General features: G+C 40.2%; 1 protein-coding gene across 2 annotated transcripts in view; it reads left to right on the forward strand.

The window, feature by feature from the left end:
* ATP2A1 (ATPase sarcoplasmic/endoplasmic reticulum Ca2+ transporting 1) overlaps positions 1-16499 on the forward strand; it is an 84820-nt gene that overhangs the window by 37935 nt on the left and 30386 nt on the right. For both annotated transcript variants that reach the window (XM_070944574.1, XM_070944573.1), the window contains exons 11-17: positions 1123-1225; positions 2270-2401; positions 5539-5664; positions 7461-7679; positions 10543-10878; positions 12675-12895; positions 13068-13270. In XM_070944574.1, coding sequence (XP_070800675.1) covers positions 1123-1225; positions 2270-2401; positions 5539-5664; positions 7461-7679; positions 10543-10878; positions 12675-12895; positions 13068-13270 — 1340 coding nt within the window. The remainder of the gene's footprint in view (positions 1-1122; positions 1226-2269; positions 2402-5538; positions 5665-7460; positions 7680-10542; positions 10879-12674; positions 12896-13067; positions 13271-16499) is intronic.

Consider the following 16499-nt stretch of genomic DNA (forward strand, 5'->3'; position numbering starts at 1 on the left):
GGTTTATATATTGCCAACCCAACAAGGTAGGTAATAATCATTTCCTAACAATCTTTGCCCCTGCTGAATTAAGCAATGCCATGGGCGTCCTATCCCAGTGCCTGGAGGCTATAGGGTGGGAAGCAACAGGTTCAGCTGAATTTTGGCAAGACTGAGTGGATTTGAGTTTGGGGCCCTGTCAGTTGGTGCTGGATAGGGTGCACTGCCCCAGATAGGCCCTGTGCGCAATCTGATGTCCTCCTGGACTCGCAACTTGCTTAAAAAGTAGGTGGCATTCATGTCTAAGAGGGCCTTCGCACAGGTTTGTGTTATGTGCCAGTTGAATCTGTTCCTGGATTTGGGGTGGGGGTGGGGGCTCTGCTCACTGTCACTCATGACCTAGTCACCTCCCAATTGGAGTATTGTAATGCATGCTACATGGGGCTGCCCTTGAAGAGTATCCAGAAGCTTCAGCTGGTGCAAAATGCAGCAATGTGGGCAGTGAGGGCCACACAGGATGGACTTTATAATACTTGAAACATGGTTTCTGTGGTACTGTTGCACTGGCTAACTAACATGGGTTTTCCATCAGCAGTTACATGTGTTTCTAGGATAGGACATGTTACATCTCTGCTTCACAGGCTGCACTGGTTGTCAATTTGCTTCTGGGTCTGATTCAAGGTTCTGTTTTTGACTTTTAAAGCCCTTCATTGCATAGGGTTGGGTTTTTTGAAGGACCACCACTCCCCAATTACATCTGCCCTTCACATGAGATTGGGCAGAAGAGGCATACTGTGGGTCCCATCTGTTATACTTGGTGGGCATGAGGAGGCAGGCCTTTTCTGCTGTGGCACCCACCTTCTGGAACATTCTCACCCCTGAACTGAAGTCAGCTCTATCCTTACTTCTTTTTCAGAAGTCTCTCAAGACCTGGCTATGTCATTATCTCTGGAGGAATCCCATTACTAATCTGATAATTTGTGTGCTTCATGCATTTTAAACTTTTAAATAATGACTGTTTCTACATGTTTATTGTTTTATCTTTTGGTTGTATGCTGCCAGTCATTTTTTTTGAGATCGGCGGCCATATAAATGTGCTTATATCAATAAAACAAATACATTTTTACTCTTTTGCACATGCAGATTTAAGAATGACAAACTAGTCAAAGCTGGACAATATGATGGTCTTGTTGAGCTGGCCACGATTTGTGCTCTTTGCAATGACTCTTCGCTGGATTTCAACGAGGTGAATGCTTCTCTTTGGCTTCATCATCCACTTCTCACCAATTGTTCAATAAGAGACATGTGTGGCCCCTTTCACCAAAACTTCCAAAATAAAACAAAACCAACAAATTCATCATTAAACTAATAAAACCAGAGGCAAAAAGGGTGAAAAAAACCCTCTGTGGAGTCTAAAAACTCTTAAAAGGCAATATAAAGATTTTGACCTGGCATCCAGAGGAATTGTACTGGACAATGTTTCAGCGGGAATAGATTCCAAAGTTCTCTAATTTCCTTCTCCAAATTAGAGTTGGCAGGTTCATTGGAGCTGAGAAAATGACTGTTAAATCTTAAATGTAGGGAAGCCTCTAATAAAAGGAGGTCCAAACTTCCTCCTCACTTTTGTATTTCTGGAGGTGTTGTCAGATGTTGAGGGCAAGAGACTTACAAAATTCATTACTGCTGGTTTCTTTTCTCACAGGGCTGATAAAATTGTGCTACGTGCACCAGTGGTCATTATTTTAGGCAGCTAAGACTGGAGACAGAGAGTCAGTTTGATGCCTTAGGCACAAAGCCACCTGGGTGACTTGGGGCTAGTCTCTGCCTTAGGAAGAAGGCAACAGCAAGTCACTTCTGAAAAAGTTCCCAAATATCTGCAGGGACCTATTCATATAGTTGCCAGCAGTAAAGACTAACTTGAAGGCACAAACAACAGCAACAATATCAGAGACTAGTTATAAGCCTGCAGAACAGCCCTGAGAATGATAAGAGTTAGTCCCTTGAGGAAGACCAGACTAGAAAACCAAAGTTATGAATGCTAATTGATTTTATTATATGGTTACAGTAATAGAACATTGCGAGTCTGAATACTCTCTCCCCAACCCTCTCTTTTTCTCCATGAGAATTAGGGAGGGTCAAGTCTGAGATGTTTTCTCAAATGACATTAAATTAATCATTCTTGCTCCCAACTATACTGCCCTTCCCAAGGCTGAATCTTGATACACCCCAAGCATTTCATGATCAGAATTTGGTATACCTAATTCATATTTCTGATTCTTCCCTTTCCCAGTCCAAAGGTGTATATGAGAAGGTTGGTGAGGCCACTGAAACTGCCCTTACCTGCTTGGTTGAAAAGATGAATGTTTTCAACACAGACGTACGAAATCTCAGCAAGGTAGACCGTGCCAATGCCTGCAACTCAGTAAGTACATGCTCCTTCCAGGAACTGACTCTCATTAGAGTGCCAGGCACAGGGAACCAAGACTGCCATGATTAACTTCTCAAAGTAGTTTGTTGTTTGCCTATAGGCAGAAACTTGCCAGATTAAAGCACACTGTGTTACTATCGGATAAATACTGTGAAGATTTAGGGAGGTGTTGTGGTCCGCCGGTGGCCTGCAGAACTGGCAGCAGAGTCGGACAGTGAGGAGGTTGGGGAGGAACATGGGCCAGTCCTGGAGTCTGGGGAAGGCTCGGTTGGGGGCTCTGCGTCGGAGGCAGAGAGGGGGCCAGGGCCATCTGGGAGTTATGTGCTGCCTCCGGAGCCTCCAGAGTCAGACATCAGTGAGGCAGTGGAACATAAAGTCCTATATTGCTTGGTCACTGAGTGGTGCCATGTTCACCTCCACTGTAAAGTTCATGCAATGTGTTTTCATACCACAATATTCATTGTTTATATTGAGGTTCTCCAGATTACCCCATGGTCTGCTGTGGAACAGGTTTGGAATGCAGAGGCACTGTTCAGTGGAGCACAGGAGGAACACAACAGTAGAAATGTGTTTGTGTTAGGGGCTTGTTGTGGGGTGAAAAAGGAAGCTGATTCTCTGGAGATATAACTCATCCATGTACCATTTCTCCCCCCTTTTTTGTAATTTGCCAATTCTGCCATGTAGTGGACATCACAGGAGTGGGTTTGATGCTGAAACCGGAAGCGTTGCGGCAATACTGGTTGGGAAATAGCGAAGCTCCGTTGAGCTTCGTGAATCCCAAACTGACAAACTGCTGTCGGGAGGTCTTCAGACCGGATCCATCTTGTAGGGATGGGGGAGAGAGAGAGGTGCCTCGGAAGACCAAGAGGAACAGGCAAGTTCCTCGAAAGGTCAGGGGCAGCTCTTTGACCTGGCAGCGGTGGTGGTGGCCATTGAAACGGCCGCTACAAGCTGGGGCAACCGGACTAAGAATTGAGCAGGAGTGGTGATGAAACAGAGTATTGTTACCAAGTGAGTGATTGGCCAACTCACAGGTAAGAAGAAAAAAATTTTAAACCTTAAAAGAGGTCCCAACCCAAAATAAGCGGCTAATTGGCATTTGGGAATTTAAAGTGAAGGGGAAAAAAAATAAAGAGGAACTTTAAAAACAAAAGCCCTAAAAGGAGACCTAACCACCTGGATTTAGAATTGTACTTGGAAGAAATTAAGAATAATACGTATAAGGAAAAGGAAATTGAGAGAAAGCATTTTTTAACAACAAAATGAATTAATTGAAGAACAGGAAGTACTACTTATGTGGATTTACAATTGATACTTTTGCCTGGGGATTTGTGGATTGGAGAGAGACATCTGCTGGTGGGAAAGAAGTATTGTAATAAATAATCAAATCATCGTGAGAAGCCTTTTAAGGAGTATTTGTTTAAACAGCTGGAGCAAGATTACAAAAAGAAGTTGACAGAATAAAATATCAAACTGGAATGGCTCAAATGACTATTTGAATTGGACACTACTTGGAAAGAAAAAAGAAAAAAAAAGACATCAAATGGACTTGAATTTGAACTAGATATAAGCTAAAATAATAATAAATTTAAAAATTATTTCTTCTTAAATTGACAATATGAAGAATTGGGAGTATGAGTATGAGTAGCTGAGGGAGATGTTACAAAAGGTGTGAGAAGCATTTAAGGGAAATAGAGAAGCGGAGGATTGGATAGAATACAAAAAGAAAGAAAGAGAAAAGATAAGTGAGAAGCAAGAATATAATGTTGGAAAGAAAATAATTGAAGGAAAAATATAGATGATTACACTGAGATCAACAGTGATAAAATAAAAATAGATGGGGGGGAATATCTCTCAAAAAAGAAGAAAAGAGAAGGAAATGGGAAAAGAGTGAGGGGGAGAATTAAAAGGGTAATGAAGTTAAAAACTAGAGAAAGGATGCAGGAAGGAAGATACAATAAATACAAAAAGAAGAAGAAGAAGAAAGAAATAAGAGAATGGGAGAAAGGGAGGAAAATATTAAGAAGTGGAATTCTGTAGAGTTTAAAAGAAAATGGTTAAAAGGGGAAGAAAAAAAAGGTAGAAAGGGAATTAAAGCAGTGACATGGTTGATTTAAGGGAATGGCATTAGTAGTAGAAATTGTATGTAAGAAACAAATTGGAATAAATATATAGATTATTGTAAAAGGGAATACTCAATTGAAATTAAGACATAAAATTGAAATGTTAGTAAATGATGTAAGTAAAGATGAAATGAAATGTATGTAAGGAGTTAAAAAAAGAAATATATTTTATAATGTAAAACAGATCAGTAGATGCAATGTGAAAGATAGAAAGGTTTATATTTTGTTGTCTGGGGATTTATGGATTGGAGAGAAACACCTGCTGAGGGTAAAGAAATGTGTGCCAAAGATTGAAAAAAACAAAGGAATTAATTTAAATTAAGAAATAAACTTGAAATGTTAGTAAATGATGTAAGTAAATGATGTAAGTAAAGATGAAATGAAATATAAGTAAGGATTTTTAAAAAAGGAGTATATTGTTTAATGTAAAATAGACCAGCAGATACAGAATGGTTTATAAGTAAAAATAACTGAAAGTAATTGAAATAATAGGAGTGGGTTTGATGAACTAAATTATAGTCTATGAAAGATGATGCTTATAATAAATCTGTATTGTTTTATTGATTAAATTTCTACAGCCATCCACCTCAATAGATAATTCTGGGTGGCTTACAATTCCAAATTGTTCCAAATTATTGGTGGCTTAGTTATTACCAGTAGCCTTTTGCTATTTTAGCTGCTGTAGACTTATGTAGCATCACCTGGAAGCTGATACCTAATTAAATAATTTGTTTTGCTTGTTGTGGTACTGAACAATATATTTGTTTACTTGCAATCTTAAAAGCCATCCTCTGATGGCCTTTTCCTGTTGTATTTATGTCTCTTCTGAGGCTCAAAAAAGATGATTATTCTCACATTTGTGTTGAGCTAATATTGGAAACCAAGCCGAGTATATTTGGAGGACCAATTGTTTGGATTCATCTCATTCATTTGCTGTGGTTTTTCTGGCTTCTGAAGTGAAGTAAGGTTTAACTCTCTTTTTCTCCCTCTGCTTTGCAATTTATTCAGGTGATCAAACAACTCATGAAGAAGGAATTCACCCTAGAGTTCTCTCGTGACAGGAAGTCCATGTCTGTCTATTGCTCTCCAGCCAAAGCTTCCAGGGCTGCTGTTGGTAACAAAATGTTTGTCAAGGTTGGTAGTACGCTTCTCTGTGTGCCATCTCAGTGACCTCTATTCTAAATTTAATTAATTTTTTCTAGTTGATTTTTCCAAAGACAGTCCTTGATTTACAACAATTAATCATATACTGGGTTCGTACTATCATATGTGGTGGACATATCCAAAGGCAAAAAAATATTGGACAAAAGTACATGCATGGTTAGAAAAAATGGTAAAGCAACATATAGATTTAAAACCAGAAATATTCTTGTTGGGTATTTTACCAGAAAAGTACAATAAAAGGGAATACATATTTAACTTTACATGTGTTAACAGCAGCGAGAATTGTTTTTGCACAACAGTGGAAAAATGAAGAGATCCCTACTGATGAAAGTGTAATAAAAAATATTAGAATGCGCAGAGATGGAAAGATTAACACTCAAAATAAAGGAGAAGGAAGAAACAGAATATTTTTTAACATAGGACTCGTTTTACTAATGGTTAGCTGACAGAAACAGAAGTTAGAAACTTAAAAGTTTAAGAGAATGAGTAACTATATAATGAAGATCTATTAGTATGGATAAGCAAATACTATTATGTGATTATTATCAATGCTATGAATATTATTGTTTTTATTACTATTATTTTTCAAAACTAACTGTACCCAGACAACACACTGTTCATGTAGATATTGAATTTTTATGTTTACTGAAGAAAAATGTATATATATATAAACAATTTAGTGACCGTTCAAAGTTTCTGTCAGGTTTCGATGCTATCTCAAAATAAATGAATTTCCAAACTGCCGATCTTTGAGGAAATTTTCCCTTTATTGAGCATAGTTCTCTGTCCCTGGCTCTTTCGCGGTCAGCACTGACCTTTGCCCCCCCAAGCCCTCCCTTTCTGATCCCAAATTCTCTACATCTCATTGGCTATCTTCCAAGCCACTCTCCTCATCCCATCTCCGTCAGATCACAGGAATGTCCCCCCCTCCTCCCATCTCCGAGGGAACAGAATCTTCAAAGGAATTAAGTAGGCAAAAGTTCAAGCTTCTCCTCTCCTTTGATATGTCAGCGCTGGAACGCTGACAGGTACAATGGCACTGAAAAAAGTGATTTACGACCTTTTTCACACTTATGATGGTTGCAGCATACCCTTGGTCACATGATCAGAATTTGGATGGCTGGCAAGTGGTTCATATTTATGACAGTTGCCGTGTCCCAGAGTCATGTGATCACATTTTGCGACTTTCTGACAAACAAAATTAATGGGGAAGCCAGATTCACTTAACAACTGTGTTACTAACTTAACGATTGCAGTGATTCACTGAACAATGGTGGCAAGAAAGGTTGAAAATGGGGCAAAATCTACTTAACAACTGTCTCACTTAGCAACAGAAATTTTGTGCTCAATTGTAGTGTAAGTTGAGGACTACCTGATATATACAAATGGTAACTGTTTAGGTGGAACTTAGCTTGGCATCCAGAATCTTTCCATGGACCATCATATCAGGGAGAAGACCATGTCTTCTCTTCTTTTTTGTAGCTAGTTTTATATGTATGGAGTTTTGTTCTTATTTGTAAGTTATCTCCTATTGGAGGGAAAGGGGGAAATAATGGATAGTCTTTCAGTTATCTGAACCTCCTTCAGCAGTCATACAGTTCCGTGATGGACCTTCAGATTACTTTATCTACCACTATAAAGGAAAGAGAACTTCTATACTAAAGTTTTATGACCTGATCCAGACAGTTATGTAGTCACATTGTTTGCTATTCTATCCACTTTCCCCACGAGTAACAATGCTTGTTACTTTTGTTGTGTCTTCACAGGGTGCCCCTGAGGGTGTGATTGATCGTTGTAACTATGTTCGCATGGGCATCACACGTGTTCCCCTCACTGCCACTGTTAAGGACCACATATTGGGAGTCATCAAAGAGTGGGGCACAGGACGGGATACTCTCCGTTGCTTGGCATTGGCCACTCGTGACATCCCACCAAAGAAAGAAGACATGTATTTAGAAGATTCCACCAGATTTATTGAATATGAGGTAAAACTTAACAGTAAAGGTTCTCCCGCACATGTGTGCTAGTCATTTCCAGCTCTAGGGGTGGTGCTCATCTCCGTTTCTAAGCCAAAGAGCCAGCACTGTCAGAAGACGTCTTTGTGGTCATGTGGTCAGCATGTCTAAACGCCGATGTCAGGGTTCCAAGTAACACCCCCAAGTAAGACTCTGAAGCAGGCAATTCCTCAAAGTTCCATTTTATTAGAGATGTCATATTGGCACATCTGGGAAAACCCGAATCTGAAAGCCCCTGGGTTTTCCCCACCCAAAGGAAAGTCAAAGTCCCTTCCCCTGCACCCACATGTCCATCACATGGTCCAATCAATCCACTGTCCCAACTGGAGATGTTTCCCAGTCACACCTCTCCAGGTGCAGGCTGAACGTCCTTGACTCCCAGAGAAAAGAATGTTGTTATGGCTATCTATCTCTACCCACTCCAAGCAACCCCCTCCCAGTTTCCCACAACAGGCCTATGTACGAAATGTTGCAGCCCTGAAGATCTAAAGAGAAAGGTGGCCTCCAGGGCTGACAGCCGAAGGTGCATGGAGCGCTGTTAGCTTCCCACGAAAGTGATCCCTATTTTTCTACTTGCATTTTTTACATGCTTTCAAACTGCTAGGTTGGCAGAAGCTGGGACAAGTAACGGGAGCTCACTCTGTTATTCGGCGCTAGGGATTTGAACCGCTGAACTGCCAACCTTCTGATCGACAAGCTCAGTGTCTTAGCCACTGAGCCACCACATCCCTTAAAACTTAACAGTAGTAGTAGGTTATTAATGAAAGCTATAGAGCAGGGGTATCCAACCTTGGCAACTTTAAGACTTGGAGATTTCAATTCCGAGAATTGAAGTCCACAAGTCTTAAAGTTGCCAAGGTTGGATACAACATTTTTATGATATTCTAAATACTGTTTACTTTGAAAATTATGTGATCATTTTAGCCTAAATTACTATATTGTCTTAAAGTGTATTTACTGAGCTTTATATTTCATACTGCCCTGAAATACTGTTTAATATTTTCATCTTTTCTTTCGTATGAGATCTCTGCCCCGAAAGCTGATCTGAGAGTTTTCAAAGGGTAGCAAAAACTCCCAGATTAGTTTCCAGGGGCAAGGATCTCTTGCAAAAGAAATGATGAAACTGAATTAAACAGTATTTTCAGGGCAGTATGAAGTATAAAGCTCAGTAAATACATGTTAAGACAATATAATAATTTAAATGTATGGGTTATCATTAAATTTTTAACATGTGCAAGTGTGTATAAAGGGAAATGCATGCTTTGTGGCTGAAAAAAAACAACCCTTGATTGACTTTAGATACTATATAGCTTGATTATGGAGTGTGGGAATGGCCTGTGTCCATGACCCTTAAACTTACACTGAAGTCCTGGTGGCAAAAATGGAAGATAATTGGTTTATGTTTAGTCACATAAGAGCAGTTCCTTCATCTCAACCTCTGCTTCTTGAGAACTCTGAAGGACAACAGGCCAAGCATGCCAGGTGTTGGACATATAAGCAATGTGCTCATGCAACCATATGTTAAACCATGGTTTGTTTAACCATGGTTTACTGAATAAATCACCATTACCTAGTTCATGCAAGCCACTGAAACATACATCCTGTTTTTTAAGTCAAACTAGGTGATATAAGGCACCAAAATAAGGAATTGACATTTTGGTTCAGCGCATTGTATGAACAATAAAGCGGGAACCAGCCACTTTTTACTTTTCTCTGTTCCTAGTTTATCTCCTACCGGTATTAATTCTCTATTTTATTTTCTTTATTTCTTCAAGAAACTTGAGTTAGCATATAAAACTCTTCTCCCTCCTATATGCACAAGTGGACTGTAAGTTAGGTTAGTCTAGGAGAAGCTTCCCATCATCGCAAGCTTTGTCTCTGTGGAGATTTCAATCCAATTCTCCCCTCAAGCCACCATGTTTTAATAGATCAATGAAACATTTTATTTATTCATTACTTGAGCTTCTAAATTGCTCCGTTTTCAAAGAAACTCTATAGTTTACAAATGAAAACATAAATTATACTATTAAAAAATCAGTAACATAAACCACACAGTCATGATGTGTCACCATTTGGGTTACAAAATCTTCAAGAATTCCCAGATGCCTCTTTGAAGATCCATGTTTTCACAGCTCTTTGAAAAGGTGATCAGAGAATTCAGCTTGAACCTTTAGTTGTCACAAAGAAGAGGGAGTCAAACTATTCTCCAAAGCACCTGAGGGTAGAATAAAAAGCAATGGGTGGAAACTAATCAAGGAGAGAAGCAACTTAGAACTAAGAAGAAATTTCCTGACAGTTAGAACAATTAATCAGTGAAACAACTGGCCTCCAGAAGTTGTAACAGTGGTGGGTTGCTACCGGTTCACCCCAGATCGGGCGAACTGGTAGCAGCGGTGGCGGGAGGTGCCCACGAGCACGCCCACAAGCGAATCGGTAGCGACGGGTTTTGAAACCCGCCTCTGAGTTGTGAATGCTCCAACACTGGAAGTTTTTAAGATGATGTTGGATAACCATTTGCCTGAAGTGGTGTAGGGTTTCCTGCCTAAGCAGGGGGTTGGACTAGAAGACCTCCAAGGTCCCTTCCAACTCTTCTATTCTATTCTATTCTATTCTATTCTATTCTATTCTATTCTATTCTATTCTATTCTATTCTATTCTATTCTATTCTATTCTATTCTATTCTATTCTATTCTTTATCTTCATTGCAAATGTTCCCGCCTTTGACATGGTATAAACTTGATATAAAGACCAGATGGAGTTTATCTAGCGAAAGGATATGTGGGTAAAGGATATTCCACAGGCTGGCTCATAATCTTTTTTCTGACCCTCACAGAATGACCTGACCTTTGTGGGTTGCGTAGGAATGTTGGATCCCCCCCGCAAAGAAGTCACAGGATCCATTGAACTGTGCCGTGAAGCTGGCATCCGCGTTATCATGATCACCGGTGACAACAAAGGTACTGCTATTGCCATCTGTCGCCGCATCGGCATCTTCAGCGAAAATGAAGAAGTGACCGGCAGGGCCTACACCGGCCGGGAGTTCGACGACTTGCCCTCTGCTGAACAACGGGAAGCCTGCCAAAGAGCTTGCTGCTTTGCACGGGTTGAGCCCACACACAAGTCAAAGATCGTGGAGTTCCTGCAGAGCTTTGATGAGATCACTGCCATGGTGAATAGATGGGAATATATGTGGGCAGGGAACTACCCACCATTAGGTCTGGATGACTGAATGGGTGCTAGGGAAATTTAGTACAGGTAGTCCCTTGACTTACGACCGCAATTGGGACCAGAATTTCCATTGTTAAGTAAGGTGGTTGTTAAGTGAGTTTCACCTGATTTTACGACCTTTATTGCCATGGTTGTTAAGCAAATCACTGCAGTTAAGTGAATCACATGGCCATTAAGCAAAACCTGCATCCCCTGTTGATTTTGCTTCTTGGAAGTCAGCTGGAATCTGCAAATAGTGATCATGTGACCCCGGGATGCTGCAACTGTTGTAAATATACGCTAGTTGCCAAACACCCAAATTGTGATCACATGACCATGGGGATGTCTATGGAGATTCTCAGTCATCCAGGTCATGGTTGCCCCAAAGGTGCTTTTTCAAGAGGCAACTGGACTTTCTGGTTTTTCTTTGAAGATGTTTCGCTTCTCATCCAAGAAGCTTCTTCAGCTCTGAAGAAGCTTCTTGGATAAGAGCTGAAGAAGCTTCTTGGATGGGAAGCGAAACGTCTTCAAAGCCAAACCAGAAACTCCAGTTACCTTTTGAAAAAGCACCTTTGGGACGACCATGGGGATGCTGTGATGGTCAGAAGTGCAAGGACCAGTCATAAGTCACTGTTTTCAGTGCTGTTGCATCTTCAAATGGTTGCTAAAAGAATGGTTGCAAATCAAGAACTACCTATAAAAGTTGTATGATTGTTTAAATTTTTGTAGCCTGATGTTCATTAAAAAGAATAAAATCCCAAATGAAATTTGCTATCATGATTGAAGGTGTGATATGTGTCCCAGGATAATGTTGCAGGATCCAATCTGGGTTGGTCACTGGGAACAGAGGTTTTGTCTTCTGATCTTTTGGACTCGTGCTGGAGCCCATCTTCAGGGAATTTTTCTCTACCAGAGTGTGTGCTGTTCAGATTGGATCCTGCAGAAATTTACTATATGAAAAAATTGATCGTTTTCCCAACTGACTGTTGTGTGAACAAGTGAGCGTCTCTTTTCATTTCAGCTATTTAAATAAATAAATAAAATAAATGAATAAACTTTATTTTCATTCTATGTGTATACACAGTATACACATACAACGAAATTTACTTGACACCCAAAGACCAGGTCCCACACACATAATCCCCAAATCCACTCCCACCCACCACAATTCCCCACCCCAAACCACCCAAACATCCACACAACAGACCAAGTAATACTGTCCAACAGCTCACTGATGGTGGCCCTTTAGTTCATTGTTGAGTGCAATTATTTAGGGAAGAGATCTATGTTTCTCCCTTTTCACTCGTTTGATCTAAGGATTAATTAACAGAAGAGGACCGTGTCTCATTCCTACACCAAACTTTTAAAAATGTATATAGAGGCAAACCACTGGACAGTCCAAAGAATCAGGAATCAAATCAAACAAAATTAAAATGAAATTTAAAATAAATGCTAAAATAATAAAAATAACAGAGCCCTGTTACTTTTAATAAGAGCTCTGAAGGAGCATGATGTCATTAGGAAGCATCAGGGAACATTTCAGGGATTCCCTTCAGGAATTGCTCATTTAAGATGTTTTTAATGGCCTTTTTCCCGTTCTTTTCTGAAATGGATGACCACCTAGTGATGCAATTATGTCCCTCATCAAGGATGATGGTTCAGTCTTGGAACCTGAGGTTTTCCAATATTTACTTCTTTATATCTCAGTTAACTCTCTATCTCCTTCCTCCCCTCCTTTCTCTTTCTGTCTCCTGATAGACTGGTGATGGTGTAAATGATGCCCCAGCTCTGAAGAAAGCCGAAATTGGAATTGCCATGGGTTCTGGTACTGCCGTGGCCAAGACTGCCTCTGAAATGGTGTTGGCAGATGATAACTTCTCCACTATTGTGGCTGCGGTGGAGGAAGGCAGGGCCATCTACAACAACATGAAGCAATTCATTCGCTACCTCATCTCCTCTAACGTGGGTGAGGTTGTCTGGTAAGGGGCTTCGCCCACTGTCACCTGGCCAGCTTCAAAGCTAAACTAGGTTGGAAAACGGTTTTGCAAAGGGACAAATCAATACCGAGTAACTATGTAGTAAATATTCCTGCTTTCCAGAGACTTCTTTGATCTCATGCTTATCTTTCTTCTCTGCATCTCCCCATTCCAGTATCTTCCTTACAGCCGCCCTCGGTCTCCCTGAAGCCTTGATCCCTGTACAGCTGCTGTGGGTGAACCTGGTGACCGATGGGCTTCCAGCCACTGCCTTGGGTTTTAACCCCCCTGATTTGGACATCATGAACAAGTCCCCTCGCAGCCCCAAGGAGCCCCTGATTAGCGGTTGGCTCTTCTTCCGCTACATGGCCATTGGAAGTAAGTGCTTTCCTCCTGTAAGGTCCCAAAATACACTTGAGTCACCAGAATGCCAAAGAGAGAGACTCAAGACGAGGCTTGCAAAAAAAACAGATTTTATTTATGGCCAAAAACAAAATACTGGGTGGAACTATATCCAGAACATACAGATACAATGCATGCGAGGAGATAGCCACCCCTTGGGGAAGGTATGGCGTCCTTTTATACCCTCAGAGACGTCAGCTTAGTACCCAACTCTGGCCTCCCAATCCAGGCCCGTGCATTCCTTGTTGCCCTGCAAGGGGGAATAGAAACTTCCCAATTAGTCTTCTTGAGCATTTCTTTGTTTACTCAATTGGCCACTTAGGCCCCCTGGCCCTGGAAAGTAGGAGTCTATCCAGATCAACATAAATTAAGACTGAGATAGTACCATGCTCTTAGATGGCACAAGAAAGAAACAGGGAGAAGATTAATATGGGTTCAGGTCAAATGGCAGGGACATATGTTTGACAAATACCAGATACATTACAGGCCTAATAACAGAATATGTTTGTTACAGGAGATACAAATATAAAGGCATAATATATGTGATACAAATACAAAGGCATATGTGTATTACAAGAACCTAATGGTTACAGAATCTAGTATACCAGTATATCATATCCTAGCATTATTTATTATATCCTTATTATTGTTTCCCTTCATTCCACACTTTTTATTTAAATGATGAAATGCTTTCCATCACGGGAATCATGTGACTATTCTTTGGATTAAAGGAATGAGACAAGGGAGAAGAAGGAAACCTCCAAGGATTAACAATCATCAATTTTGCAAACAAAATTTGTGGAAATAATTTTTCCATACACACCTACTTTTGCTAAGAAATAGTGTACAGCAAGTCTATTCTGGGATATTGCTGTTTTCAACAGAGAGTGTTGTTTTAAACAGAGAGTGCTGTTTAACTAAGAAATTTAGAGCACTAGCAGTTGTATTAGGTATCATTGCAATCATTGGCTGTAACCTTACAATTCTATTCAGCATATAAAGGGAGTTCTGTACCATCTTTTGCCCAGGTGGCTGGTCCGTATACCTGAACTATTATTTCTGGAGGCCACTCATCTTTCTATGGCCTACATCCACATAAATAGGTATACCCAGTTTTTCACCTTGTTGTATTGTCAGTAGAAAAAGGAAGAAAAATAGATTTCACATGCTTCATACCATCGGCTAGGCAATTGCACATAGGCAAATTTTCCATTTATCCAATATAAGCCATCTGGAGCATGCCAATTAAGAGTTACCACATCCGTCCATAACCCACTCAGTCTAGGTATATTTTCAAATGGGTTACTAGGTTGTGTCAGGTTAATTCCAGACTGAAAAGTAACAATAAGCAAAGAAAACACCCTTATGTGTAAAATGATTTTTCACACTGATCATTGCATTATATTCTCCTCATATTAGTCCTATGCATAAGAAAATTAGTCCCAAATATTGAACCATTGCATTAAATCAAATATAGAATTGATATCTATATCTTCAGAGATCATGATATCACTATCTCCTAGGACTACTGTGTTCAAGTCAGATTGACCTGATTCAATGTCTCAATTCTCCAGTGTAGGATAGATATATACATAGGAATAGAGTTTCTATGGGGAGCAATCCCTTGCACATTTACACAAGCACAGTGTCCCATTATTCCCCACAGGTGGGTATAAATTCACAATTATAACAAGAGTAACAATAACATTCAGTGATACAGTTACAATCACGGGACCAACACAATCTGGAGAGTGTGAAGTTGCACAGCTGCTGTTGGGATCTTCAAACGGAATAAGAGAGGCCACCACTCAGGCTGGAAAGTCCAAAAAGTTGCTACTCCTGCAACAAGAAAAATCACAAACAAAACCCATTCATACCACAATGACCACACCAGTTTTTGGAAAAGTTTATTCTCAGCAGGTCTTCTTCAGGAATCACTTGCCACTCTTTAAGTTCTTCCACTGGTCCTTTTACACGGTCCACCCTTTGTCTTTAGGTTGGACTGCTGTTTCAGTAGTCAGCAGGACTTGGTAGGACCTGTCCCAGGCTTGGCTAAGTTTGTCCTCACATCAGGTTTTATCAGGACCCAATCACCAGGCTGGAACTTATGAACAGCAAAATCGAGAGGTAGGGTTTGAGCTAGGAGTCCTTTGATTCTGAGGTAAGATAAAGAAGAATAGAGGCCAAGTATACAGTTCTTTACAAACATGTCTTTAGTTTCATATTGTGGAATTTCCCCCATTCTGTCCAAACGTGGTAATCCAAACATCATTTGGCAAGGCAAGGCAAGGGTAAAGATTTGGTTCACAGCAGAGATGATTTTGCATTCCATGGAACATGACATTCCTACTGCCTCCATTATTAATTGAAGCACTTTTGCAATAAAATGAGTCTCTTGGTTGCTGTCTATAGCTTCTACTTCTACTATATAGGTATATATAGGTATAGGTATAATATAGGTATTATCTGTTAATTTTGGTGACTACTGCTGAGTGGCTCTCATGGCTGGATAAGCCTCAACCCATCCAGTCAAGTGACCCACTATCACCAATAAATATCTAAGTCTCCCCACTTAAGTTAGTCTAATGAAATCAACTCAAATGCATTGAAATGGTCTCACACTAAAGTAGCCCTATCTTCTCTTTCTACTGCTCACATTTTCTTTAACTAGTACTTCTCACCTAACACTTAAACATTCAATTCTTTCTGCCGCTGCCATCCTGGCTTCCAAGTAGCACCTCAAGCTTCAAAGAAATTCAAAGCTTGATTTCACAAGCCTGTGCAAACCAACTTACCTAAATGTCTTCTCTTACCTGCTACCACTTTCTCTTCCCATCTATAAACAAATTAACCCCTTCTCAGCACCAATATCTGATCGTCCTTCTAAATCTCCTTGTAAACTGAGCTGGATTCAAACAAAAACAAGCATACTCTCAATCAAGATCATCCTCACTTGAGGAGGGGCACTAGGGCTCCTCCAAAAGTCAACTTTCTGCTTTCCTTCATTAACACTGCCATAGCTGCCACTGCTTGAACACAAACTGGAAATCCTTAACAGGCAGGATCTAACATTTTAGACAAAAATGCCACTGACTCTCTCTTACTACATATTGTAATTTCTAACTCATCTCTGTAACAATTCCTAAAAAGGCAGCAACTTGTGCTGCTAACAAACAAACAAGCAAGCAAACAAATAAACAAACAA

This window comes from Pituophis catenifer, unplaced genomic scaffold (genome assembly GCF_029215685.1).
Source record: "Pituophis catenifer annectens isolate HBS135680 unplaced genomic scaffold, rPitCat1.0.hap2 SCAF_5, whole genome shotgun sequence".
In the NCBI taxonomy this organism is placed as follows: domain Eukaryota; kingdom Metazoa; phylum Chordata; class Lepidosauria; order Squamata; family Colubridae; genus Pituophis; species Pituophis catenifer.